Source organism: Gouania willdenowi, chromosome 8 (genome assembly GCF_900634775.1).
Source record: "Gouania willdenowi chromosome 8, fGouWil2.1, whole genome shotgun sequence".
Classification (NCBI taxonomy): domain Eukaryota; kingdom Metazoa; phylum Chordata; class Actinopteri; order Blenniiformes; family Gobiesocidae; genus Gouania; species Gouania willdenowi.
The window spans coordinates 13,491,727-13,517,960 of NC_041051.1; the positions used below are offsets into that span (position 1 = coordinate 13,491,727).

The following is a 26,234-nucleotide window of genomic DNA, read 5'->3' on the forward strand; positions in this document are numbered from 1 at the left end:
TAGAATAAGAGCTCAGTTTATTCGTGTCGTTAGTATAAATGACCACTAGATGATGCTCTGCACAAATACAGTTTAACAGTAGCGTTTCCAACTGACCTCATATGTGGTCATTTTTTTATTTTTTTTTTACCATATATGGACTGACGTGTGTGACGCAGTTGGAAAACATGGTCTGTCAAAAATGGCGCGCCCCGTATCACACACTTGTTGACATGGAAAGCCATGTGGAGCCCTCCATGTACACTTCAAAAATGTCTCGATAAAGTGTACATCCGGGTATTCCTCAGGTACGTTATCTTGGGACACGCTCCAAACTAGTTATGACGTCAGAGGTAGTTCGATAAGTTTTAGGATGACGTTATAGTGTACTTCCGGGTATTTCTTGCGTTCTTAATTTCGTGCTTAGATCATTTTACGTGATTTCGACGTCCGCCCATGAGTGTGCGCGCGAATGCCAAACGTTGGAGTAAGTCTTTTCTGCTAAAGAACTATTTCTACTCAACTTGAGCCGTTTGCAGTCACAACCAGCAGGTAAGTTAACTATATCACTCCTAAACTGTCATGTGTGGCTGAAACTTTATTTACACTCTAAGTTAGCAGCTTTAGGTTACAGTTAGATGTTGTAGCTGCACGATTTGTGATTTACGAAGTGTAAAGTACTCAATTTAACAAACAAAGCACATTTATTACATTTCCTTAAGTTACGAAATGAAGTCAATTCATTATTATTTTATTAGTATTAGTTGAGATCATGGTTTAAATGGCTGAAGTTAATTAAAAGTAGTATAATAAAACAAGTTCTTGGTAAACACATTCCTATTTCCTACTGCTTGTGGAGGCTACTTTAGCTATGTAGCTTAGCCAAAGCGTTTGAGTCTGAAGCGGGAGGATTTCCCTTCATCTACTTCCGCTTCCGTTTTTTTTTTTTTTTTTTTTTTTTGTAACTGGTTGTTTTTGTAATGATTGTATTTCAATATATGTATTATGATTTTGTGCCATATGCTGTGTTGAATAAAGTGGTGAGATAGTGGTTAGTACTACCTTTCACTGCCAGAAAGGGAGACATTTTATTCCTGACATGCTTATTTTTTGTTATATGTGTTATATTATTATTATCTTATAACATTATATTAGAATGAAGACATCTTATCATTATTATTTTTTTCTCTTTTTTTTGCATTCTTTGCTATGGAGCATGTGTAGAAATCACGATATAGGTAGATTTATAGCCCAATAACGATTTATATCCTGATATAGTATTTCCTCCTTAGAGTAACATGAAATGAATGGAAAAGGCATTACATATATACAGTACGGTAGACATTTTTAAATCGCACTCGATACATCGTTATATACTGTATATGCATAACATTAATTTTTTCTTTTCTTTTGTTTTTTTAAATGTATTTTGTTTTCATTTTTTATTCTTTTTTACCGTGAAAATAAACAGTATACAAACCAAATACAACATCTTAAATACACAATAAGTGTGCTCGGGGTTCATATACATTCAAATGCTTTGTAGGATGTACAAATGTTCATGGTTTTTGGAACCTTAAAAAAAGTGTACAAAATTATTTGCTGTATTCACGTTCGCAAATGTAAAATTTTTCCATTAAAATTTTCAAATTGATTAATAATAATGTACATGTTCCTTAACATGCCTTATGAAGAAACTGAAAACAATGTCTTTGTATAAATGGACAATGACAAACCCACTAAAATGTGTGAGCAGGTCCAAAAGAGGTGTTGCACTGTCTCTGGGTGGTTTCTACAAATAAATAAATAAATAAATAAATAAATTAAATCACTGTCTCTTTTAAATGTAGTCATGTAATGGTTGGCTGGATAGTATTTATGTGATATTTTAAAAGTTACTAATTCTATCTTATTTGTAATTACTAATCAGATATGTATCTGAGATCAACCAGACCTTTTTCAAATTAAATAATGTACAACGGTTCTAATATGGTAGAATAAGAGCTCAACTTATTCGTGTCGTTAGTATAAATGACCACTAGATGATGCTCTGCACAAATACAGTTTAACAGTAGCGTTTCCAACTGACCTCATATGTGGTCATTTTTTTTTTTTTTTTTTTTTACCATATATGGACTGACGTGTGTGACGCAGTTGGAAAACATGGTCTGTCAAAAATGGCGCGCCCCGTATCACACACTTGTTGACATGGAAAGCCTTGTGGAGCCTTCCACACTACCCTCCATGTACACTTCAAAAATGTCTCGTGTACATCCGGGTATTCCTCAGGTACGTTATCTTGGGACACGCTCGAAACTAGTTATGACGTCACAGGTCGTTCGATAAGTTTTAGGATGACGTTATAGTGTACTTCCAGGAACTTAATTTCGTGCTTAGATCATTTTGCGTGATTTCGAGGTCAGCCCAAGAGTGTGCGCGCGAATGCCAAACGTTGGAGTAAGTCTTTTCTGCTATTTCTGCTACTATTTCTACTCAACTTGAGCTGTTTGCAGTCACAACCAGCAGGTAAGTTAACTATATTACTCCTAAACTGTCATGTGTGGCTGAAACTTTATTTACACTCTAAGTTAGCAGCTTTAGGTTACAGTTAGATGTTGTAGCTGCACGATTTGTGATTTACGAAGTGTAAAGTACTCAATTTAACAAACAAAGCACATTTATTACATTTCCTTAAGTTACGAAATGAAGTCAATTCATTATTATTTTATTAGTATTAGTTGAGATCATGGTTTAAATGGCTGAAGTTAATTAAAAGTAGTATAATAAAACAAGTTCTTGGTAAACACATTCCTATTTCCTACTGCTTGTGGAGGCTACTTTAGCTATGTAGCTTAGCCAAAGAGTTTGAGTCTGAAGCGGGAGGATTCCCCCTCATCTACTTCCGCTTTCGTTTATATTAACGTTTTGTTTTTGTTTTTTCATTTATAAATGGCTTAACCGGGGACTCGGGTTTGTAATTTCGTACAAGTTCTCGAGTACTAATGACAAATAAAAGTCGTCTTATCCTTGAAGACAAATGTCTTTTATTGCATTATTTGCAGCACTTTTAGAGGAATTGTTTTCCTGCGTTTGCCAACGGTCGTCACCTCCTCTTACTTTCTAACTGAATTACCCTTCTTGAATAATAGTAAATATGGATTTTATTAACATCACAATGATCACAATTGGATCCTTTTTTTCTTCTTTTTTTTTTTTTTTTTTTTTTGTAACTGGTTGTTTTTGTAATGATTGTATTTCAATATATGTATTATGATTTTGTGCCATTTCCTTTTTAAACTAGAAGAATAGTATTATATATAATTATTATGTATTACACATGTTATTACAGACTTTGTACAGCAAGGAACTTTATTTGTGTAGGAGTACAAGTGACCACTGTCTGTGCTATTATGGATATACATTGACTCACTGTATAGCCATTGTTTTTTTTTGTTTGTTTGTTTTGTTTGCAAGTCTCTAATGGTCCAATATGAACGTATTGAAAGTATTTTAGAGAACAGTATGTAGTAGTAGTGTATTTTTATTTATTTTTTGTTATTTACTATTTAGTGTTTGTTATTTGCTTGATTAGAATAAATATTCCTTGTTTTTATGTTTTATTACCAGAGCGACACTTGATTATCCACAGTATGTACTGCTATAGATGTAAAACAGGTGCAAACATCGACAGGTGCATGTCTATTATTAAGCTGTAGTCATTTATCCTGAGGGTGTGTTGTCTTCCACTTATGTTACAGGCTCGTGAGTGATGTGTAATTATTGACTTGCTTTATTAGCAGTATAATAATACGTGTGGCCGCAGCGCTGCTTTTTCCTCCAATAGATTTAAAGTGTGCGCGCTGGCTCACAATAGAGAGCCATGGAGTGGGAGGATCAGCAGGCAGTGGTCCTTCTGGCTTTGTTACGCCAGGGAAGCCATTTTGGAATTCTGCTGGTTGTTGCACTACTAGCACAACAGTCCATTTCTACTCGGAAACTTTCTGGCTTTTTTCCCCGCCTGCCTCTCTATTAGAAATCCCAGCGTGTTGATCTGCGCATCTGCAGAGTTAAATCACCGTTTGGCGCTCAGTGCGCAGCGATGCTGGCGGAAGTTTGCGCGTCTTCTGCGACACAAGTGTTTGGAATCTGTGGATTATACTGTTCTTAAAGGATGATAATAACAACACACACGGACTATCACCGCGGAGGCAAGTTGACATGCTTATAGGCTATTATTGAGGTTTCATAGCTGTACGTGTGTGTTGTGAGTGTGTTTGGGTCAAACTGGTATTTATGGTGTTTTTGCTGCGCTTTTTTCCACCAACCTCTGTTTTGATAGCTAACGCAATCTCAGGCCCCGATTGATGTCATTCTGCCTTTAATATTATAATTGAATGAAATAAATGAGACTTAGTCTTTAGCGAGTATCGTTTAATAAAGCTGCTCCATAATAAATATGGATAGTGCGTCGTTACACAAGCGGGTAAATCGACCGTTTTATGAGTATCTGTCTGCTCTAAATTTATCTAATGTCTAAATATAGCGTTGGGTGACGCTAGGGTTAACTGAGATATGTGTGCCGTTATAGTTACAGCGTGTGTTTATTTTCAACAGTGTCTCGGTGATGCAGTGTGGTGACACGACGCTACGTTCACAATGCAGGCAATTAAAGTGTCCCCAATCTGATTTATTTGGGGGTCAAGTCAAGTGATATACTGTATATAAATTAGAAGCAGTGTAAACACTCAAATCTGGACCATATCTGATTTTTTTCTCTCCATATTGGATTGAAACCACTTTCATACGTGGTCCTGAATCAGATACAGATCTGATATTTTTTGGTTTTGTTCCCTCTCAATGCGACCTCAGTGTGAACAGCCAAAACGGTTTTAATGCGCGTTTCATGAGTTGACATGGCTTTATAATAGAGATGTAACGATTCACTCAACTCTCGATACAATTCGATTCACGATACTGGATTCACGATACGATTCTCTCACGATTTATTTTACAAAATGGGACTGTAGACAAATGATGACTGAAAAATATTCCTTTCTTTTTTGGGGGATAAAACTCTGGAAAACAGGCGAGTTTGGGAAAATAAACCTCAAATACTATGTTTTTGGGGTTCTTAGAACAAATGGAGATGGTTGAAAAATAGCATGCTATGGGACCTTTAACTAGATTAATATTTGAAAAAAGTTTAAGTATAGAATACAGTTGTTTGATATTGTGCGTGAGTGATGTGTTGATTTAAAAAATAATAATAATAAAAATCAAACACATTTTAATCAGTATTTTTTTTCCCCACCAATTACTAGACACTTCAGGGAACCCCACATGGGGTAATGACCCCAAGGTTGACAAACACTGGTTTATACCATAACTGGTCTGTTTAAAAGCATGTCAGCAGCGCGAGAAGCCAAAACAAACCCTTTTTGGCTCTTTCTTTCTTCTTCCTAGTCCCCCTCTGCACCTGCTCATTCATTCTCTGGGTTCCACTGCACATCATCTTTGAGTCAAACGTCCTCCATGTTTACGTTTGTGCAACAGCGTGTGGCATCCAACGTAATTTTTACTGTTATTTTGCGCTTACAGGTCAGTTCGATGCATACGGATCACAATTTAATCTGATACAGGTCACATTTTTAACGGTAATGTTAACTGCTAAACAAACCAAAAAAATATTATCGTTATTATTATTAGGTGATTTGGTGAAGAAGGCAGCAAAACACGTGTGTAAGTTGAGGTAGCATCGACTGTTCAGTCTGTCTCTTTGTTGATGAGCTCAAGGATTTATTGCCACATTTTTTCCAATTAGCTCACAGACCAATGTAAACTATTGACCAAGAAACTGTTAAAGTTACACCTTGTTCTGCAATAGGTGGTGATCGAGTCAACTGGTGTCTTGTTTTTGTGTTTGTTTGACATTTTATTGAACTTTTATACTGTGCTAATCCTTGCTGCTAACCCGTTCTTACTTCTGGGACGTTTCTTCCATTTATCCCTCTTTTGGGCTCACAGTCTTGAGTGCGGATTTAAAACATGATTAAGATTAAGCATTGAGGTTGTAGTTGTAGATTTTTGTAATGCCCATCTGTGTCTGGTTTTGGTTCACCTTCTTATTTCGCAATGACTAAATATCTGTATTAAGGTTTGAGTTTCCTCCTTGGCAAGGTTGTCTGTTTATAATCAGAACAGGTTGTGAGAAGCACTTGTTGTTTTAGCTGGAAAACATAAACCAGAGGTTTCATTTACTCATTTTATAAGCTAAAAACAGTCCTTCAAATGGTTCAAAAATGTTACAATGAATCTTTTATAATTTATTCATGCACTGATGCCCGTTGCAACACGTCAATTATATTTTAAAAAAAAAAATGTTGTAAATAAAAAGTTTGAAAAAAAAGAAATATGAAATTATTGTTAATATTTTGTTAGATGACAAAAGTCACCTCATTCGGCCATTGTTTTTATAGCATTATATTAAAAATAAGGCTGCACAATTAATTAATTTTTAAATGTGATCACAATTGTGGCCTCCACGATTAAATTAATAAAGTTGACGATTTTTAAATTCATTAATCCAGCGGACACTCACGAAAAAAAATATTGACAAGCCTCGGTTTCTGGCTCAAAACATGTAGGTTTAAGCCTAATGTTTTTAACTTTCTTTTATACTCTGTAATTGTTTTCAAAGAGTTACACTTAGTCTGTGTGTTTATATTTAGTTTGCCCATAGTAAATGTTAAATTTTTGGTTACATTTTATAGTATTTATTTATCATTATTGTTGTTTAAAGCTTTTCTTTTGCATTCTAAGCTATTTATATATTGTTTGTTAAAAAGTCAGATGTAACAATTCACTCAACTCCCGATACATTTCAATTCACAATTTATTTTACAAAATGAGGCTGTAGACAAATGATGACTGAAAAATATTAAGTATTTTTCTTCTTCTTCAAAAAAAAAAATATATATACTATTTTTAATATTTCATTGTCAAAAAAAAATCCCTTTATAAACTATGCAAAACAATGCAATTTAATTAAAAATAAATCCAGAATGAAATATTTAAAGTTGAAGCCTCTATTCTGGCTCTACAGTAAACTTTTGTGCCTTAACAATTGGGCTCCTCTCTATTCCCCTCTTACCTTGGGTTTAACATCATCTTTCTTTCTCACCTCTTTCATTTTAAAACATGGTTGTGCGTCCTGAATTTCCAATTCTAAATAGATAGCACCCTCTGTTGTTAAAAAAATGTACTGCGAATCAATTTCAGAGTATCAATGTGAACAGTGACACCTTTGAATCTATTTTAACTGCCTCATGATTAATCTTTACATTGTAGTTAAATAAAACTACAGATGGTTTTTTCTAACATGATGAATAATCGTTATTATCATTTTGGCCATAATCGTGCAGCTCTAATTAAAAACAAAATGTATTTAAGTTGTTAGTTCTGTAACATAACATTGTTGCCAAAATGAGCGTTAATATGATTTATTTCAGATAAATAGCCCCTAATCAGTGAAGCGTTGAGTCATTTGAACCAGTACAAGCTTTAATAGTTGCTTTCAGGGAGTGTCCTGGTAATGATATTCTTGCAGAAGTTGTCCACATGCTGTAGGATTTACTACAAGAGGCTCAACCCTCGCTCATAAGACCAGTTGCTTCCCGCCTATTGCCCAAAGTCTGCCCCACCCCTTGTGTCTCACTGGATTCCCCTAATGCGCAGCTTCCTAAAGCAGTTGCAGCAGGACTAGCTTCCCTGGTCAAGGTTCTCACAGAGAGAGGATTACAGCGCCTTCTTTCCTGTCTTTATCAGCTTTTTGGAGTTGTCTTTTTTTCTTTCCTGACCGGGGGATAGGAGGCAGATTTCTCACTGTAGCTTCACTGGTGTCCATGTTCTCCGTCAGCGACCAGCCAGAAGCCAAAATGCAGGAAGAGGTTGGCCAACTCGCAGCCACAGGCAGAACCACAGTAGCACTGTTGTGTGAGAGAGAGAAAAAAACCCTAACAAGAATCTATCAGCTTTCATTATGGCCAGCCTGTGCTGGACTTGTTCTTGGTATTGTGTTGTATTGTTTAGTGTTGGTGGTAACTGGTGCTGTTGCGTTAGTGGAGAGCAGCATGACATAGTGTGGAGTGGACTGGAGAAGTGGTTTGGAATTGGCTTTTTATCCTGTTAATGCGGTGTAAGAATTGTGGTAGAATGTGGCATAAGTTGAGCTCTGTATTGTCGTGAGACAGACTGAAAACGGGAGTGTGCTTATTTCTGTGTGGATGTTTAGTTAGTTGTAGTCGTGCTTCACAATGTCGGCGTTTGATCAAAGTATCCTTTCACTTCCATCCTCACTGTTGCAGTATAAGGAAAGAAGAATGACCATGGACTTTTCCCAGCTGCACTCATACACACCCCCAGAGTGTGATCCGGACAACACCGGCTATACTTACGCTCTCAGGTGAGATTTCAGTGCAGCTGCTGCTATGCATGTCTCTCGTGGCTGCTGGCTAGATGGTAAATCAACAAAGAAAAAAACAGTAGCATGCCAAGTACTTTGAAGCTATTGTAGGTGACGTGCCATAAATATTCCACATACTTTTGCTTTTTTTTTCCTCCCGTATGACAACAACCTTACCGTTGTTGAAATAATTTTTATTTTTTAAATGTCGTAATCAGAAGAAGATGATGACTTAAAGCGTGTCTATGCCAGGGTTGGGGTCAATGATTGTAATTTGAAAAAAAATGTTGTTGTCGTAATTGCAATGAAATTGTATTTTAATTTAGATAATTGACTTTGTAATTGCCATAAAAAATCTATAAAAACTGTCAATTATAATTTAACACAAAACAGGGGAACCATGGTACAGATCTATGTACAGTTCTACACATATGGAGTTAAATATTAAAATATGTTTCACATCAAGCTTTCCCACATTGTACCATAAAAAAAAACTGAAATTGAGGGGTATACTGACACAAAAAAGGGTCAGATGCCCACACCAAAAATATAGGAAGCCTATCAAGATAAACAATAGATCAGAAAGAAATTTGATTATAGATATTTGTGTTTAGTGTATTTCACAGCCAATTTAGGACTTGATATCATAAGATATGCTAACAGAAAGCTAATGCAAGAAGAAGGTTAAGTTTTATTAGGTTATTGATTTCAGGCTCAGTAATTGTGTTAAGCTGGTCACTGTAATCGTAATTGAATTGTAATTGAACATGGATAATTGAAAATGTAATTGACCCCAACCCTGGTCTATGCTACTGATTTCATTTTTTTTACTTATTGATGTTTTCAAAGTTTTCAGCGTTGGCCTGAAACTTACTTGTGGTCTTGATGACTCAGCCTCATGATTGTGTTGTTTTGTAAAGCCTAGTAAAGAGAAAAAAGCAGTGACCTACTTTATCCTGCCTTACTCATCTAAAAATCATGTAAACATCCTTGTTGGGAAAGTCTTTTGAGAGATTGTGATAAAGTTGCAGTCTACACTGGGCTTTCTAATCAAAGCTGAAGGTGTAGTTTGTGCATACGTTGAAGGAGCAGAGCGTCTGGGTATGTTAGCCACCGCGTGATTTATCACTTTTCTCTCATGCAGCCCACTTTCTGGGAAGAAATGCGATTGCATAACTCGTTGGTGCAAAAGCATCCCAAATACTCTAGTGAAAGTATGAGAGAGTCATAAAAACAAGTTTGAGCAAAGACTTGTAATTAGGTTTACAACTGTGTTTTATGGGAATACTGAAAGATTGTATTGTTAAGTGCATTTGTTGAAAATTGTTTTATAGTGCCATTGCGAGACAAATTTTTCCTCATGAAAGCGTGAAAACCTTTTAGCCGTATTTGAGTGTTTTTTTGCACTATTTAGATTTTCTACATTTCCAAGGGTAATGGAAACACAGCTAATATTTGGTGTTAGTTTTTGAATAGAAAGTAACTCCAAATAAGTTGCACTTTGTGCACAGTCGTGTTATCAATGCGCATATTTTTGATTAAATCTTCCATATTATCTTGATTTGTTCTGTGTAAAGCAGAATATTACAATACAGCCTTTACTTTTTAGTCCCCTTGTTAAGATACAATGAAGACACAATCTCCCTTGTTGTCGGAGAGGCTGGAACAACCTAATCATGTTCCTTTGAATGTAGTCAGCTGAGAGGCTATTAATGCACCTCACAGTCGCCATCATGTCCCTGATCCCAGGATTAGGCTAATAGTTTACGCTTCTTGACTGACCAATAAAGAGATCTGTGGTTGTTATTCGTCGCTACAGTTGAGAGCCTGATTATCTTTGGCTTTCCTGTGAAACAAACTTGATCAAATGCATATAAGCAATACGCCTTAATTGCATTTCAAGTTTAAGTTCAGCTCAAGATAAAATTCTTGTCTGAAGCTTCAGTTCACTGTGAACTTTAGACGAGGTGTACTGTGTGTGAAATGACATGGCGCTGTGGAGACGGACAGGGTCAGGTGACAGTGCCCGTTGGGATGGGCATCTGTTGAATGAAAGACGTGTTTTGTAGCAATGTGTAGATTGAGAAAAGTTGAGGTGACGAGCTGTCATGGTGGCAAACAAAAAAAAATACTCCAATTTATGCTCACATGGTGAATAGAAGCATTATTTAACCGTACACGAGGTTCATAATTGAGTCGTTAGTGTTCTGTGTTTCCCCTCACGTCCTCACAACTGCTCTAGTTCCCATTCATGTTTGAATCAATGATTGTCAGAGTGGAACATGACAACTAAAGGCCTCATCTAAAAGCCTCTTAAAACATTAAAAAGTTTTCTAATGTTGTTTGATCAGTGTCAATGACAAGCTGAAGGCATTAACATTTAGCACTGTTGTTCACACAGTTAATATGTGACATGTTTAAGATTACTTTGAAAACATATCAGTTGATCAATCCTTATGGCTAATTCTATTCTATTCTATTTTATTCTAGTTAGTAATTTCAACAATGTGATCTAGTTTATATAGTTTATATTTTCATCAGCATTTGTTGCCAAAAAACCCCAACATTTTCTAACTACAAACTTTTAAGGATGAATACACCCTTTATTTCTCAGTGCATGTGCTCAGTAAGAGCAGGTGTGAGCAGAACGTTTCATAATTTATGATGTTAGAAGTGGGTCAGTAGGGCTGGGGCTTGGGCCCATGTGTTTACAAGAGATAGTTGGGCTGTAAAAAGAAGGATTACAGCCGTATTGGTTGAATTGTGGAAGTTTAAACATTAGTTACAGAATTAAATGCAGAGAGGATCTGTCTATGACTTTGCATCTATATTCTCCCAAACTGCTTCTTATTTTGAACGTTTTTAAACCTGAATAAAATGTAGTTGATTCCAGGGGAGAGATTTCAAAAGCTTGATCAATTCACATTTTGGGGAGTTTGCCGGACAGTTGTTTAAGTTTGCTGTTACAGTTGTTTTGGCATGTGGTCTTATTTGCACCAATGCAATGTCTGGCAAATGACAGCTGCATGATAAAGTAGTTAGCTGTGCTGCTTTTAAAAGTCTCACGATAGTTAAAATAAAAAAAGGAAGGGAAACTAAGGAAATTTAACATGGATGCTCAAGTTTTTTTTCTTCTTTGTTTGTGACCAAGTCTGTCTATGCATATCTCAATCTGGGCATCTGTTTAGAGGGGCCTCTGTAGCATAATAGCAGACACTGTGGGAAGCAGAGCCACAGAGACGGAGCAGGACAGAAGGGACGTGTTGTCTGTTTGTGGAAAAATTATGATCATCGGTACAGTGTTGCATCCTGCCCCCCCACACACACAGCTGATTGGGTAAAATATTAAAGACCCCTGCTACTTCCTGTTTGGTTATAAATACAGCCTCATGTGCTTCTGGTTTAAAACTTTCCCTGCAAAAGGTCAGATTAATTTACAGCTTTCTACAGAGAACGGTATTATTAAAAAAAAAAAGAGTTCTTGCCTTGTGGCAAGGATTTTTATATCATACAAATTTTGATAAATTGCTCTTAGAATAGATATATTGTTTCCAGGTTACAACTTCCCAGAGTTCCCAATACTCTAAAGCACTTATGTCAAACTGAAGTTCAGCGTGCCAGACCATCTAGCCCGACCCACAGAAAGTTTTTGTTTAAAGTTAAAAAAAATACAGCAAAAACAGGACTTTTTGTAAATTATCACAAGTTGTAGATAAAATAAGATGGGGGTTGCAGTACTACATTATTTACAGTAATATTACATGCAATTTTTTTAAAAAACTTGGAAAATTCTCTGGCAAATTACATTGCAAATTTCAAGAAAATGAGTTGCAAAATAATCAAGGAATTTTGACCAATTGCTTAATATTCAGGATTTTGTTTGAATTTGTGTTTTTTCCTTCACAAAAACATTAACTTTTATTTGGTCCAGCCCACTTGATTTCAAACTGGGTCATATGTGGCCCTTGAACTAAAATGATTGTGACACCACTGCTCTAAACTATCTGTAAAAACATAGTGTGTTTACATGATGTTCAGTTCACTGTGCATTAAAAACAAAAACTAAAGTATCTATAGGTGATTAAATCAACATATATTTTCAGATTAATTTTGTTTGCTGAATCTGTCATTTGAGACCAAATTTATATGTTAGAAATGTATTTTAATTTTGTTTGTCAAGTTATTGTTTTTTAGGAGAAACATTCTTGTTGGTTTTCTTTCAAGCTTCCTTTTAAGTTTCTTTGCTAGAGCTAGGAATTGGGACAATTTGCCAGATATACTGAGTTTAGTCGAGACAAAACTATGTATTTATTTTTTTAAAGCTCTGAGTTGAGGTCCTTTAACAAGTCACACAATTGTCATACAGACACACACACACATTCACTGTGAACTGGATTTTGGATGAAAAGTACAAAGATACAATTTTTACGTTCAAGTGATTTTGGATACAGACATCTGCGTACTTGATGGCTAAGAACCAGATCACCTTTTCCACTTCTGTAATTACTTATCATATGAACTGTCTTTGTTTGCATTTTCAAAGCATTGTAAATGAAACCCTGACATGCTGGTTTAGACTCTCCTGAGGGAACGTCTCCAGACATACATTTTTTTGCACTGAGGCCTATACCATGTGTCATTAGGTGGATCTACAAGTGGAGACAACTTGTTGGTTTTGCCTCAGGTATTGCCTTAAAGTTAATTTCCTGGTGTTATCTTGACAAACTGGAGAAACTGAAGGATTAACGCTTCACCCTTAGGGCAGATACTTTGTCACTGACGCAATATGCATTCACACCTCAATATATGGATACGATCAGTCACTTCACATTCCACCATTTGGAAAAGTTGATTCCTAAGAAGCACTCAGAACAAATGAAGAGCGCATTTATTATTACCGTAGTTGCAGCTCCTAATGACATACTATGTGTTGACTTCTTAACAGATTGCTAGTTTATCTGTACCATTGCATACATTTAAATTAGCATGAATGAAAATAGAGTGTTGGTGGCGTTTGTTTAAAACAGAGGTGAGGCTTGACTGACATCTGAGATAGTTGCCAGGCAATTTAAAAACGGTTTTATTGACATGTTTAACGCAGACAAGTGGTTGTGCAACACAACTCCACCTCAAGCACAGGTTTAAACATATCCAGTGTTTCCTGTACAATTTTAGCACCAGGGGGACGATTTGATTAAACTATTTTTTATTTTTAGTAAGGTGCTACTGCTAGATCACAACCAAAGCTTTTTAATCTTGACTTTCTAGTGAACCACATCTATAAACTATAAACTATTAGGCAAAATAATTAGCCTCATACCAGTATTTGTGTTACTTACATTAGATTACTAATACCACTTGGGCTGCACGATTATGCCCAAAATTATAATTGTATCACGATTATAATCACAATTATTTATTATCTCAAAAAATATCAGTTTTTTTACATGACTTTTTGACAAACATGTGTAAAGTTTGCAGTGCAAAATGAAGCTTTAAATAACAATTATACTAAAAAAATATATACTAAAAAATGCTAAATAAACAAATAAACCGATAATTTAAAATTTACCGGCTAACAAAATAAATACATTATTACTGAGTGCAGAGCCCGTATTTTGAATGTAAATATTCCCAACGCTCAGATTAATTTAGTTGTAATCACGAGTAAAATTTGATTACATTTTCTGCCCTAGTTTCAACTTAACAAACAAACTTATATTTATGATGAAAGTGGGTGTTTCAAATGAACTAGAATGCTTTGTGTTAGGAAAGCAATGGCTTAGTTTGTTTTGTTTGTTGCATTTTTATTTATTGTGGGGTTTTTTTTCTACTAGCTCAATATATGTATTACATACTGTATTTGTTGTGAATTGAAGCTTAGATTCTAGTTGTCATTACAAAGTGTAACTTGAAGAATATTCTTTAAGGAGATTTTTTAGTACTTAAAACGTTGTGTTTATCTTTTACCGAACAGGATCTCTATTACTTAGAATATGCCGTTGGTGTTGGATCAAGTCAAATTCACTGAGTTGTGTTTAGTGAACAAAGAGATCCTTAACATATTTAAACAAAGTCTTTTATCGTAAACACACTGCTTATTCTAACATTAACTCTCCTACAGTCGAGGGAAATGTTCTGTCTTGTCATGTGTTGGGAGAAGATTGAGTCGATCAGCAGGTAGCAGCAGGCAGTGGAAGGCCGAAAGCATTTACACTAATAGGCTCTACCATGCACTGTAATCCTCAGGGTTTAAAGGTAGAGGGAAGACCAGTCCTCAGCGAGTGTACATAATAAATCAAATGCACAAATGTCAGTTTCCTACAGTTTGTATAAAATCTTGTGCTTTGGGGTTTGTTTTTGCTCAGAATGTGCATTGGCCCGTGGCTGTCTCTTAGAGCTACTGACTTAAGCCAAACACCAATTAGGGACACATGATATAAAGTTTTAACGTATCTCTCCTTAGATTTGTAGACCATTGATCACCAGTAATAAAACAGGCTTTGGATTTCAAACCACATTTCTGAGTATGGTTTCTCTCTAACTTGCTCCCTGTTTGTCCAGTCCTCATGTTGGCCCTGGCTCTGTGTGTTTATTCTGCCATGTGGGTGTGGCATTATGACTCACAGCATTGGTGTGTGTTTCCACTCCGTGGTTAGTTTTGGTTGGCAGTATGCAAAGGAGAGGCTTTTCGGGCCAGTTGACATTTTTTCTAATGTAGATTTGAACGTTCAGAATCACGCTGCTGTGCCTTTGTTCTTGTCGGGTTTTTTTCTCAATTGTAAGTGAGTCACTTCCTTCTGTGAGCAAGACAGCATCACGACTCTATGAAGGACTGTTGGTTTTGTTTTGCTGAACATGATGCTTTGCACATTGACAAACAGGCAGGATATTTCCCCTCCTCCAGTATGGATTTGATGCCAAATGGCCCTTAAGGCTTGTTTGATTATAAAAGAATTTCTATGCTGCAAATAAATTAAACACACATTTTCTTGTAGCAACTGACATGCAATTGTTTATTGATCTTGTTTTATTAGACTTGTATACTGTTATTACTCACCTCCGCTCTGTTTGTTTCCTCCCCCACCCCACTCGTCCCTCCTGTTTCTCAGCTCTAGCTACTCCAAAGCGGCCCTAGAGTTTGAGAAGAAGAACCAAATGGATCCTGTGTACGATTCACCAAGGATGTCACGAAGAAGCCTGCGTTTGAGGAACCGTGCCGGTTTTCATAGAGACGAAAGCCAGGTTGATAACTCCCAAAATTATGGAAGCGGCTACGTCCCCACCAGCAGAGAGACACGGTGAGAACAAAGTTGTAAATGTCACAATGCTTGGCATTTTATAGATTACCCATTAGTTGCATGTGTATTGTTTGAGCCATCAAGTGTCAGCTTGACTAACAAGCTGACTTCTGACAGTTCCTGTTGAGATGACATTCAGTATGGACGGTCTAATGTCCGATAAAAGTATAAAACTTTGGCTTAAATGGAATTGTTGGGTTTATTCTATTTTGTAGGTTCATCGAAGTGTAGTTTAAATGTGGTTCAAGCACATTGGCCCTCATTTATCAACCGTTCATACCTTCAGATCTGAGCGTGAGATGTGCCTTTGACCATACGTAAGCTTCATTATTTATCAACTCAGAAGTGATTGTACGCTGCGATCAGATCGCACGCCAGGTCTGACCTCGTGTACGCAAATCTGAGTGTGTGGATTTGAGGTTCAGCACAGCAACATCTGACTGAGACTAAACATAAAGTATTAAACAAGCCTCAGCTGTCATTTAAGCATAAACACACATTTAGAACAGATTTAATGGATTATTAAAATGAATTAAACTAATTAAAAATAATCTAAAAAAGCCCATGTTATGACTTACACCACTTTTTTGGTTTTCCTTTCATGGAAATAACCCCACTATTAAGCTCTGCTACCGTCCGAGCAAGAGCGCATAGGTTCACCCAGTGCACATGCACAGGACGCGCTGCTATGCTCTATCTTGGAGAATATGGTCCTATTTCCTCCGTGCAGCACAGTTGTAGGGAGTAAATAGGACCTCATTCATGCTTTTAAATGTAAATTGTTCCTTAAACTTTACCAAATGCACTGACATAATAAACATTGACAAGGGACATTTCGTCATTTTTAAGGCTTTTTTTTAGCGTTTTGATTAATTTCTTTTAATGTGATATTTATTGCCTGAAGCGTGCAGACTGAGATTGATATAAACATAATATCCGCGTGTGTATCCAGGATCCCTGCTGTGAAATTGTTTTTAGCGCACACGGGGGCAGATGTTACCTGATCCTCTTCCACAGAGCGTTTAAATGTGCTTCTTTAATTACAGTTTTCACATGTTCAAAAAGCACATCTTTATTTTGTTCCACCTAAGATGTGAGGATGCCAATTTTCATCTTGGAAAACCTTTTCTTGTTTGACCTCAGTGGGCGGGGCCTCTGAAACAGGAGTGCGTAACATGTTAATGACGATCAAATTCAGCCGCTGCATTTATCAACACCTGATCATTTGTACGCGGGGATTGGTCAGATGCGAATGTTTCACGTTGGTCCTGTTGTACCACCAAATGTGCACTCAAGATTTGCACTCGTTTTCACGCAAGGTTGATAAATGAGGGCCAGTGCGAGAGCTCACACTACATCAAAACTGACAGCATTTTAACAGCAACATTGTGTCTTTTGTTGTCAGGGTGCACTGGAACACTACTTCCAGCTCTGCTACTCTATCCTCGAATCAACGTGCTACCCCGAGGATGAACCTCTCGTTTTCAGCTGCCAGCACCCCAATTAGGGGCAACTACACAGAGACTGACCAGTCCCACTTGATACAACAAACCGTTACCACAGGGACCGTCAATGAACAACAGGGTCAGTGAAATGCAAAAGTTTTAGAAGTATATATCAATATGTCTTGTGTAACATGCAGATAATTAACCAAATTTTGACAACTCGTATACATTAAAGGCACACAGTGGACTTTTTGTCCTAGAGAGTTGACCCATATGAGGCACTTGAAAGTATCAATGCTCTGAGCAGGGCTTCCCTCTTGAAAATCTGTCCATGTAATTTTGGAGAGATGGACCCTCTTTGGCCAGGTCATGTGACCTGCTTCACACCCCAGCCCCACTGACCCAGCTCTTAGAGCCAATCCTGATCCCAAAGTTACAGGTCATCTACTGCCTGCATACACAATCAAAAGACAAGGGAGGCTGGCCCGACTGACTGACTGTTGATTTTGACAGTGCTGCGGCGCTTGTGGCCACTAGGGAAAGTTACAGGTCTAGCACCTCTCGTGGTCAAAAGTTACACAGTGTGCCTTACAGGAGTTGTTTTATTTATTCTTTTTGAAAGTTTAAAATGTTGTCGCCATTGCAAATGAAAAATACATAAATAGGTTATTTGAAATTGTGAGAAAAGGATGATGTGCATAAAGAAAGTAATGCTCCTAATCACTGCACTCTTCAGACCACTATGCCTTCCACAACCCCTCAAGTGTCAACGGGAACACCAGCGTGTCACAATCTCCCTTGTCAATGAACGGCTACATGTGCAGAAACTGCTTGCTAAACTCTCAAGAAACGGACTCCTGCTACACGCAATCTTCATCACAGGCAAGATCATCGCAAGCAGCAGAAACGGGCGCCGATTTCCTTTCTTCATCATCCTCACCCTTCACAAGCATATACACCAGAGACAGGCGTCTGAAGAAAGCTGGTAAAAAAAACAAAACACCTTGGATTAAATCACACTGATTATTTTGTTACATTTAACTCACTCAGTGCCATTGACGAGATAATTTGTCATTTCAAATCCAAACGCTCAGTGCCATTGACGAGATAACTCATCATTTGCGGTTATTCACGAGGATTACTAGAAAACACTCTGGCGGAGGTCCCTCATCAGTATCTAAGCTGTGGGGTGTTGTAGTGACCAACTGTGCCCTGAAGATGGCAGCAGTACACCTTTAGATGAGAGATTAGCCACTGATGCTACCATTACCTAAGGAGGAAGAAGCAGGAACGAATGAGTTTATGGCGCTATGGAGTGATATTGTGAAGTATCCAGCAGCTCACAGCACCACATACTAACACAGAACATGTATGGACATGAGTAGATTATTGATAATGTTGCGATGGTGAGATAAAACCATTAACTAACAGGGCTAAACGGGTCATTGCTGCGTGTTGGGAGGAGGGAGGTGGGAGGGGGGCTACAAAATACCCCCAGCCTGTGAGCCAGATAACAAAATAATAGGTGACACGTAGGAGATAGTGGCGCACCTTTGGATGAGAGATCATCTGTGCTCAGCAGAACTAAGGGGGAGAGTAGGAAAGGCGTTTACGAGACAGAAAATGGCGCTATGTACAAGAGTTGACGTTCCCAGCAGCGCACACTGGACCAAAGCATGTGTGGAACTCATGGATAGTGTGGCAATGGTGAGATAAGACGATAAAAAAAACGGGGAACGCAGTGACTCTCTGAATGTCCGGGAGGAAGAGGAAGTTGCATATGTGCAGACTGACAGGAGAGAAACTTGGAGGAATGCCAAAATACAGTAAGAAATCTATTCAAATCTGACCCAGATAGCAAAATGATAATAATTTTGCCATCAAAAGCCCGGTCTCAGTGTTTTTTTTTTTTTATATATAAGGAAACAATGTTCAGATGTTAGAGTTGTCACTAAAGCAAAAATAATAGCTTTAAAGTCACTGACAGGGTTTTTTTTAGGCTGTTTTCTCAGCTTTTTGCTCTGAAACTGAAGATTTGTGTATAACTTGCTCTATTCAACTGCTGATTACAAAAGAACGAAACAAGCCAGGAACAAATTCTTTTCTTTGATGAAAGTAGAGGCTTCAATCTTTCAGATGGTGTCAGATTTCAGGTAGTCATAGCAGAAATAATTCTGTGGGTCTTTAAAATCAGTCAAAATGCTCAAAAACGTCTGGCACTGAGGGGGGTAGAAAATCTGAAAATGGCTGGCACTGAATGAGTTAACGTATGCAGAGTGAAATGTTTTATAAGACTATAAAAATGACTATATTTTGGTTATGATGTTAAAGCTTGTGATGGTTGTGTTGCTCCAGGTTTCTTGGGAACAGTTTCAAATGGGTGTGCGCGCTGTTGCAAGCAAGCTATGGCTTCTGTCGTGTCGTTATTCATCACAATTTGCAGCTATGCGTTCTGGGTTGGTTCAAAGGTCAGGAGCCAATCAGAAAAAGGTATTCATAAAGGTAAACATTTCTCCTCATTTTTAAACGTCTGTTTTCATTCAGTCGTCTTGAGGACTTCTAGAGATGTTGATTTAAAACCTATTTGGGCGGCAGTTGCTCAGTCCGTAGGGACATAGGTTGGGAACCGGAGGGTCGCCGATTTAAGTCCCGGTGCGGACCAAAATGCGGAAGTTGTTCTGGTAGCCGGGGTAGGTGCCAGGACACTTCTCGAGCACTGCCGAGGTGCCCTTGAGCAAGGCGTTGAACCCCAACACTGCTCTTGTGCGCTCCCTTCATAGTAAAAGTAGTCCCGCTCTGACATCTCTCCATTAATGCATGTCCACAGGTCCTGTTTGTGCATGTGTGTAATTCGGGCCTATGTGTGTGAGAAGCATGTCCCTAGAATAAGAGTGTAAAAACCCAAATTTCCCCCTGGGATTATTAAAGTAGCCCAAATTTTATCTAAATCTACAGTTTTTGACATTTGTATATGTTGCTGGAACTGTTCACATGATGAGTGTTTAAATTTGGTGTGAATTGTTTTTCCCTTAATACATTCACCTCTTTATAATCCTGTCACCATATTTAACTGTGAAGGTTTTCTCGAATTTTATTGTCAAAACAGGCGTGTGTTTTTTAAAACTCAGTGTGTGGCCTGGTGTGTTGTCAGGTATTTTTACATCGTTTATGGACACGGTAAGACGAGCCGGGTCTTCCAGTGTGTCTCACCTGTGGATGTTAAAGCAGAGCACTCTCCACAGGATGCTGGGCCACAGGGCTAATGACTATGAAGGACAAGGTACTTGCTGTCACAGCAAAGGTCAGAGGTCGTCGCCCATGGCCTTTCATGCGTCCCGTCTTTATAAATAACACTTTCAGCCTCACTTTCTCCTCTGTCTGAGCTCCAGCACCTGTCTTGTGTATAGGGTCAGAGATGCATGTTATTGGGATTAATACGGTACTTTTATTTAGTGTCTGTTTCTCTTCCAGCTCATCCAGCTGTTTCTTCCTCTTTCATCTTAACTTTCTAGAGCAGGGGTGTCAAACTCAATTTAATTCAGGGGCCAAATACAGACCAATTTAATCCCAAGTGGGCCACAGATTTCATCATTCACGTGGCTTAGTTTGCACTTCCACGTATACCGTATTAGTATTTAAAAGTATGCAAGGCACCGACAATATCCAATCAATAAGTGACAGATATCAGTCCATGCAGGATCTTAAATTTCCTTGATTTTTGTGACCAATTTGTATTTATTTGGGGAATAATTTGAGGAAAATTGTAGGATTTTTGAAATATTGATTGTTCTTGTAACAATTTGAAGTTCAAAATAATTGCCATCATATGATACTCTGTAATCATGGGGAAAATGTGCAGTTTCATTGAACTTGTGTATATAGAGCTACTGAGATAGCTATAATTGAATTAGTTACACAAGGATTCATGTTTTCATTGTCATTTTTTTAACTTTCTCCTGTGAGCCGAGTTGGGAGCTTTAAAGGGCTGGATTTGGCCTCCGGGCCTTGAGTTTGACACATATGTTCTAGAGGATCTACTTCCACAAACGTGTTGAGTAGTTCATAGGCATTTAGAACACTTTAAACTATGATTCTTTTCACAGAAGCCTGAATATCATTTAACCCTTCCTTTCTATTTCTAACCGTATGCGTTTCGACCTGTTTTCATGCCTTTCTTTACTCATCTCTCATCGAGGCACAGATCTTCTCAGCTTGCATCTTGTATTCATCAGAACTTTTTTTGCCGTCGCTACTTTCTTAAACCATGTGTTCTTCTTATACAAACACAGTTGTTTTGTGTATGTTGCAGCACACTCCAGCTTCTGCGGAAGCATGAATGTGAAGGAGCTGATGAAGCAAGATGAATCTCATCTCAATCTCAATGGCTCTTTGTGTAAGAACACGTTACTCAAAGACAAATATCCAGCTGGCCGATTTATACTCACTCGTGTGTGTGTGTGTAGATGTGATTGACAGAAGGGATTATATGTCAAGCAGAGGCTGCATGAGTGGCTTTTTCTGGTCCGCAGCCTGTTGACCTCTAGGACCCGCAGATGTGACGTTTTCTCCTTTTAACGCTAAGAGAAAAGCTGCACATGCTATAACCTAATCACTGTTTTTCTACTGAAAGTTGAAGAAGGAAAGTTAAAGTTATGGATGTCAACGCAAAAAGCTGCTTGATGTTGAAGGACACACCGTGCTTTTTGCCTGCTTATTTTGTTTTAACTCGCAATTTATTTCATAATTAATTTGTAAAATTTAATAGATTCTTTGTTCAGAATCGAATTTTTACACGTTCGTTAACATATTAGGGGTTTTTTTGTGTCTGATCTTGCTTGCCGACATAAACAGGTGATGACTGTAAAGGGAAGCAGTTCTCTCAGACACACTCCATCCACGCGCAGTCGTCCAGGTTTCACCGCCTGGGACACACCTTATGGAGCTCCCTACCTAGTACAGGTTAATCAATACTTTGTCCTAATAATGATGATAATCTGTAGGGGTGTCCCGATCCGATATTGATATCAGATATCGGTCCGATATCAGCCAGAAAACGAATATTGGATTTTATCGGACTGCATCTAAAATCTCCGATATATAATATTATTATATTTATTCAATTGTAGAATACTGTAGATATTATGTTGAAGGTTAAAATGTATGTAACCAATTGGTTAATAATAAATGGGTCAGTTTTTCTCATACCTACTATTGCTGACTATTGTTCTCTGAGTAACATCACTTGATTAAGCCTTTTCTAACATTCCACACTACAAAATAAGTCATAAAAGTATGTATGATTCGTGCTGATTTCATATTGGATCGATATTGGTATTGGCCATTACTCAAGGCTACACAATTGGTATTGTATCGGAAGTGAAAAAGTTGTATCGGGACATCTCTAATAATTTGTGTAAACAGTACACATTACAAATGGGTAAATATTTCAAGCTTGTTCTCGTTGCAATTTTTTTCTTGCCGCTTACTGTATATTGACTTTTGGATGCCCCTGCTGTGTTTGTGTCTTCCATGTGATTGTCTCTGCCAACCAACTTCTTATGTGACTCATTTGTGCCTAGGGCTGGGATCAGGCGTGGGATATGTTGGACACAGTTTACTGGCAGTGCTCTGGACACTTTTTGCTTTTCCAGGTAACAGTTTGGTCTTTTCTACCCAGAAATGTTCATCTTCAGTTTACACTTTGCCTCTTCAAAGTAATCTTGATATATTTCAAATTTCTCTCTACTTAAATAAATAATTTAAACTTCAACAGTGGCTGCTGTCAGGAAAGTTTTCTGGCTACTCGCAACAGGATGGTATGGGCTGGTATATCTCATGTCTGCCCTCAACGTCTTCTTTTTGACACGGTGAGAATCTCTACACATTAACACACGTATATTTTATTATGAATGCACTGAAATGAAAACCGCAAATGGTAAAACCAAGGTAGAAAACTGAAAATTGCAAGTTATTAGTCCAATTGCATTTCTGGCTCTGAATGTGTACTAACCTCACTAAAATTAAAACATTTCAATTGTATAAATGACTATTAATGCTTCAAAGAATATTCTAACAATGTACAATTTAATATAAAAGTTTGACTTGACTTCACTCATATGTTAAATAATAATGTTCAGGCCTATAATTGACTAAGCTGCTGAAAGAGTCTAATTAAATATGTTCTCTCATTAAAACACAAATTGCATTTAGGTTCTTGGTGAAGATCAGCTTCTGAGAACCGAAAATGTACTTTTGGGCCATTCTCAGCCGAGAATGTGGCTGGAATTTTGGTGCCTCACTATATTTTATCATTTAAAGTTCAACCAGAATTTATCCTCCCTTTAGAATTAGTTTGAACCTTTTCCTATTGAAGCTGTAACATGTCTATGAGAGTGTGGATTGAAGTAAGACTTAGCTTACATGTAGGTTTTTTCACTTTAGGTTAATTTGTACATTAGGTCAAAACTTTAGCTTTTAGGATTCTTAGAATGACACAATTTTTTGATTTCCACATCTTTCCCGTTTTTGTTTTAAAGACGTTTCAATAATTTAATGGATCTTTCTGACCTTCCTTCTCTGATTTGAGTAATAACCTTCTCTATGACTCTGTGTTTCAGAATCCTTCCCAAACTGTGGATCCTCCTGTGGCTTCTCTTACCCCTGCTGCTCTTTTTGGGTGAGTTTGAGAACCTGCAGCATCTCACTGCTTCACATCAGATTATAATGCAGTGAACGCAGAGGAAAGCTGGTGGTGTAGAAGTCGGTGATATAATCAGCAAACACCCCCTGTGTGGGCAGATGGTTATGCTTGAGATTTGTCATGATCATTTCTCTGGTGCAGTTTAGTTTTTTAGCTGTATACAATAAAGAAGCAATAAGGCAATTTAAATTCTTAAATTATGTGTTAAAAAGCTTAAAATCTGTTTTATAAATAGATATGCTGCTAGTTATGATGTGTGTCTCCTGTTTAAGACTGAGTTTAATGAATGACTATTATCTGAGTGAACATTATGATTGCTAAGTTTGTGTATCTTCTCCTTGTAGCTTTATGGCTGTGGGGTCCATCCCTTGCCTTCCTTTCTTCATTTCCAAGTACCACCTCTGTTCCTCTTCCTGTCCCAGGGTCAGATAATACAATAAACAGGAATCCAGCCACCCCAGCCTCACAAGTGCCGGTAAAAGCAATGACCTATTTCCAGAGAAAAGTGACATTTTGCTAAAATAAGATTTGTGATTTGTGCTGTAAAACTGAAGTGGCAAAGTTTCTCCTTCTTTTCCAACAGCCAATTCGTCTCCCTGAGACGGTTTCTGCTTTGGACTTGGAGCGTCTTAAGCACATGGAGCATCAGCTTGCCCAGTTATTTGAGCGAATCCATCACAGGGACCAGAGAGAAGAGCAGCTCCACACACCGACGGACAAGCAGAGCCTGGGTCTGTGGGTGTCCTCCCTGCTGGAGCAGAAGATTAAGCTGCTGCGTGGAGAGCTGGACCAGGAGAACACTCTCAGAGTTCAGGTAAGAACAAGAAGATCCACACTCACTGCTCAAATATTGGTTTGAATTAGCGAGTATTTGTTTGGGTGATTTCTTTGTTTGATTCCTCACAGAGTGTAGAGGAACGACTCCAACAGGGTCAGGCTGCTCGACTGGCAGATGTAGAGCTGCTTATCAAAGCGCTTTCTGACAAAACAGAGGTATGTACAGCAGATTTACAACTATACCACTGAAGACCGGAGCCTGCTGACTTTAGTATAGCCTTACATCTAAATTTAGATGTAAAAATGGTTTCTTATTATGCAGTAATTTGTGTGTTTTTAGGGCCCGAGCACTGAAGGCCCTATTGTTCCTTTTTATTATTATTATTATTATTATTATTATTATTCTGACACTTTACTTGGGTTTTTGAGGCCCTTCCCGGCGGTGCAGATTCATGAAATTTGGCAGGAATGTATAGTTTGGTGAAAAATCTAAAGTGTAGTTTATTGATGCAATGTCAGGACTCATTAGCGCCACCTAGCGTTTATAACTTTCCACTGGTTTGAACTAGATGGCATTTAGTAGGTATATGCATTGGACCATGACTAGCAAAAATGTAAAAGAGAACTAAAATCTAAATTCAACAGGAAGTCTGCAATTTTGAATTTAGCAGGCCAAATTTGGCACTTTTATTCAGTTTTTGGCCAAAACACACGAATTTCTCATAGTGTTCAAAAGTTTTTGAACCATGGCACACCTAATGAATTCAAGAACGTTTCACTGCAAATGGATAAACAAGATTTTATACTTACTTACACAATATTTGTGCTGAAAGCCAACCATACTAAATTAAAATACAGCAATATTGTATACAACCCACCGTACGATATATGTGAAAGCCCCCCAAGAATATCAGTTTATGATTTATGAAATTCTATGCCAAAGAAATACAATATGAAATATACATAAAAAAAAACTTGTAATACTAGATTGGTTGTTATGCAGATCAATGGATCTATAGAAAAACTCACAGGTTATTGTTTCACCTTCATTTCTGACTCTGAAAATTCCACCTCTTCTGTTAGTGACACTTGTTTTTCTTTTTTAGGAGGTGCAACAGAAGCAGCAGCAGTTTGAGCACAAAGCACAGAAACAAGAGGAAGAGGTTGTGACTTCATCAGCTGACACACTTTCTGTCAGGTACAAAAACTAAGAAGAGAATCAATTCAATGTTTTTGTGACGCGCTCTTCAACCTCTTGTGTACAAGCTATTCCAAAAGCTAAGCAGCTAACAAATATGGTTGGTGTTTGACTCAGTGAGGGTGTGAAGCAGAAGGAGCACGATGCTCTGCTGGTGGAGGTGCAGCGACTGGAACTAGAACTCGGTAAAATCAGACACGATCTCCAAGGTGTTATGGGATGCAAAGGCAAGTGTGAACAGCTGGACACGCTGCAGGAGACGGTGAGTAACACAAATACAAACGTTTGTGAATTAAATTTCACAATAATGCAGCTTTTTGAGGAAATCAAGCAATTTTCTTATGTTTTGACATTGTATTTCTACTTTCTCCAT

General features: G+C 37.7%; 1 protein-coding gene across 23 annotated transcripts in view; it reads left to right on the plus strand.

Annotated features, from left to right (window-relative positions):
* The first annotated feature begins 207 nt into the window (after positions 1 to 207).
* sun1b (Sad1 and UNC84 domain containing 1b) overlaps positions 208 to 26,234 on the plus strand; it is a 30,681-nt gene continuing 4,654 nt past the window's right edge. Inside the window, exons 1-17 of one of the 23 annotated variants that reach the window (XM_028456063.1) lie at positions 358 to 531; positions 8,343 to 8,440; positions 15,553 to 15,741; positions 17,147 to 17,325; positions 17,923 to 18,171; positions 19,542 to 19,688; positions 20,338 to 20,487; positions 21,496 to 21,579; positions 22,038 to 22,145; positions 22,766 to 22,837; positions 22,960 to 23,053; positions 23,804 to 23,862; positions 24,231 to 24,361; positions 24,470 to 24,700; positions 24,793 to 24,879; positions 25,770 to 25,861; positions 25,979 to 26,123. In XM_028456063.1, coding sequence (XP_028311864.1) covers positions 8,358 to 8,440; positions 15,553 to 15,741; positions 17,147 to 17,325; positions 17,923 to 18,171; positions 19,542 to 19,688; positions 20,338 to 20,487; positions 21,496 to 21,579; positions 22,038 to 22,145; positions 22,766 to 22,837; positions 22,960 to 23,053; positions 23,804 to 23,862; positions 24,231 to 24,361; positions 24,470 to 24,700; positions 24,793 to 24,879; positions 25,770 to 25,861; positions 25,979 to 26,123 — 2,100 coding nt within the window. In that variant the 5' untranslated portion in view covers positions 358 to 531; positions 8,343 to 8,357. Of the gene's footprint in view, positions 288 to 357; positions 532 to 2,150; positions 2,506 to 3,844; positions 4,188 to 7,329; positions 8,441 to 15,552; positions 15,742 to 17,146; positions 17,326 to 17,922; positions 18,172 to 19,541; positions 19,689 to 20,337; positions 20,488 to 21,495; positions 21,580 to 22,037; positions 22,146 to 22,765; positions 22,838 to 22,959; positions 23,054 to 23,803; positions 23,863 to 24,230; positions 24,362 to 24,469; positions 24,701 to 24,792; positions 24,880 to 25,769; positions 25,862 to 25,978; positions 26,124 to 26,234 lie in introns of those variants that run through there. The other 22 variants (XM_028456062.1, XM_028456061.1, XM_028456058.1 and 19 more) reach the window with 22 other exon arrangements.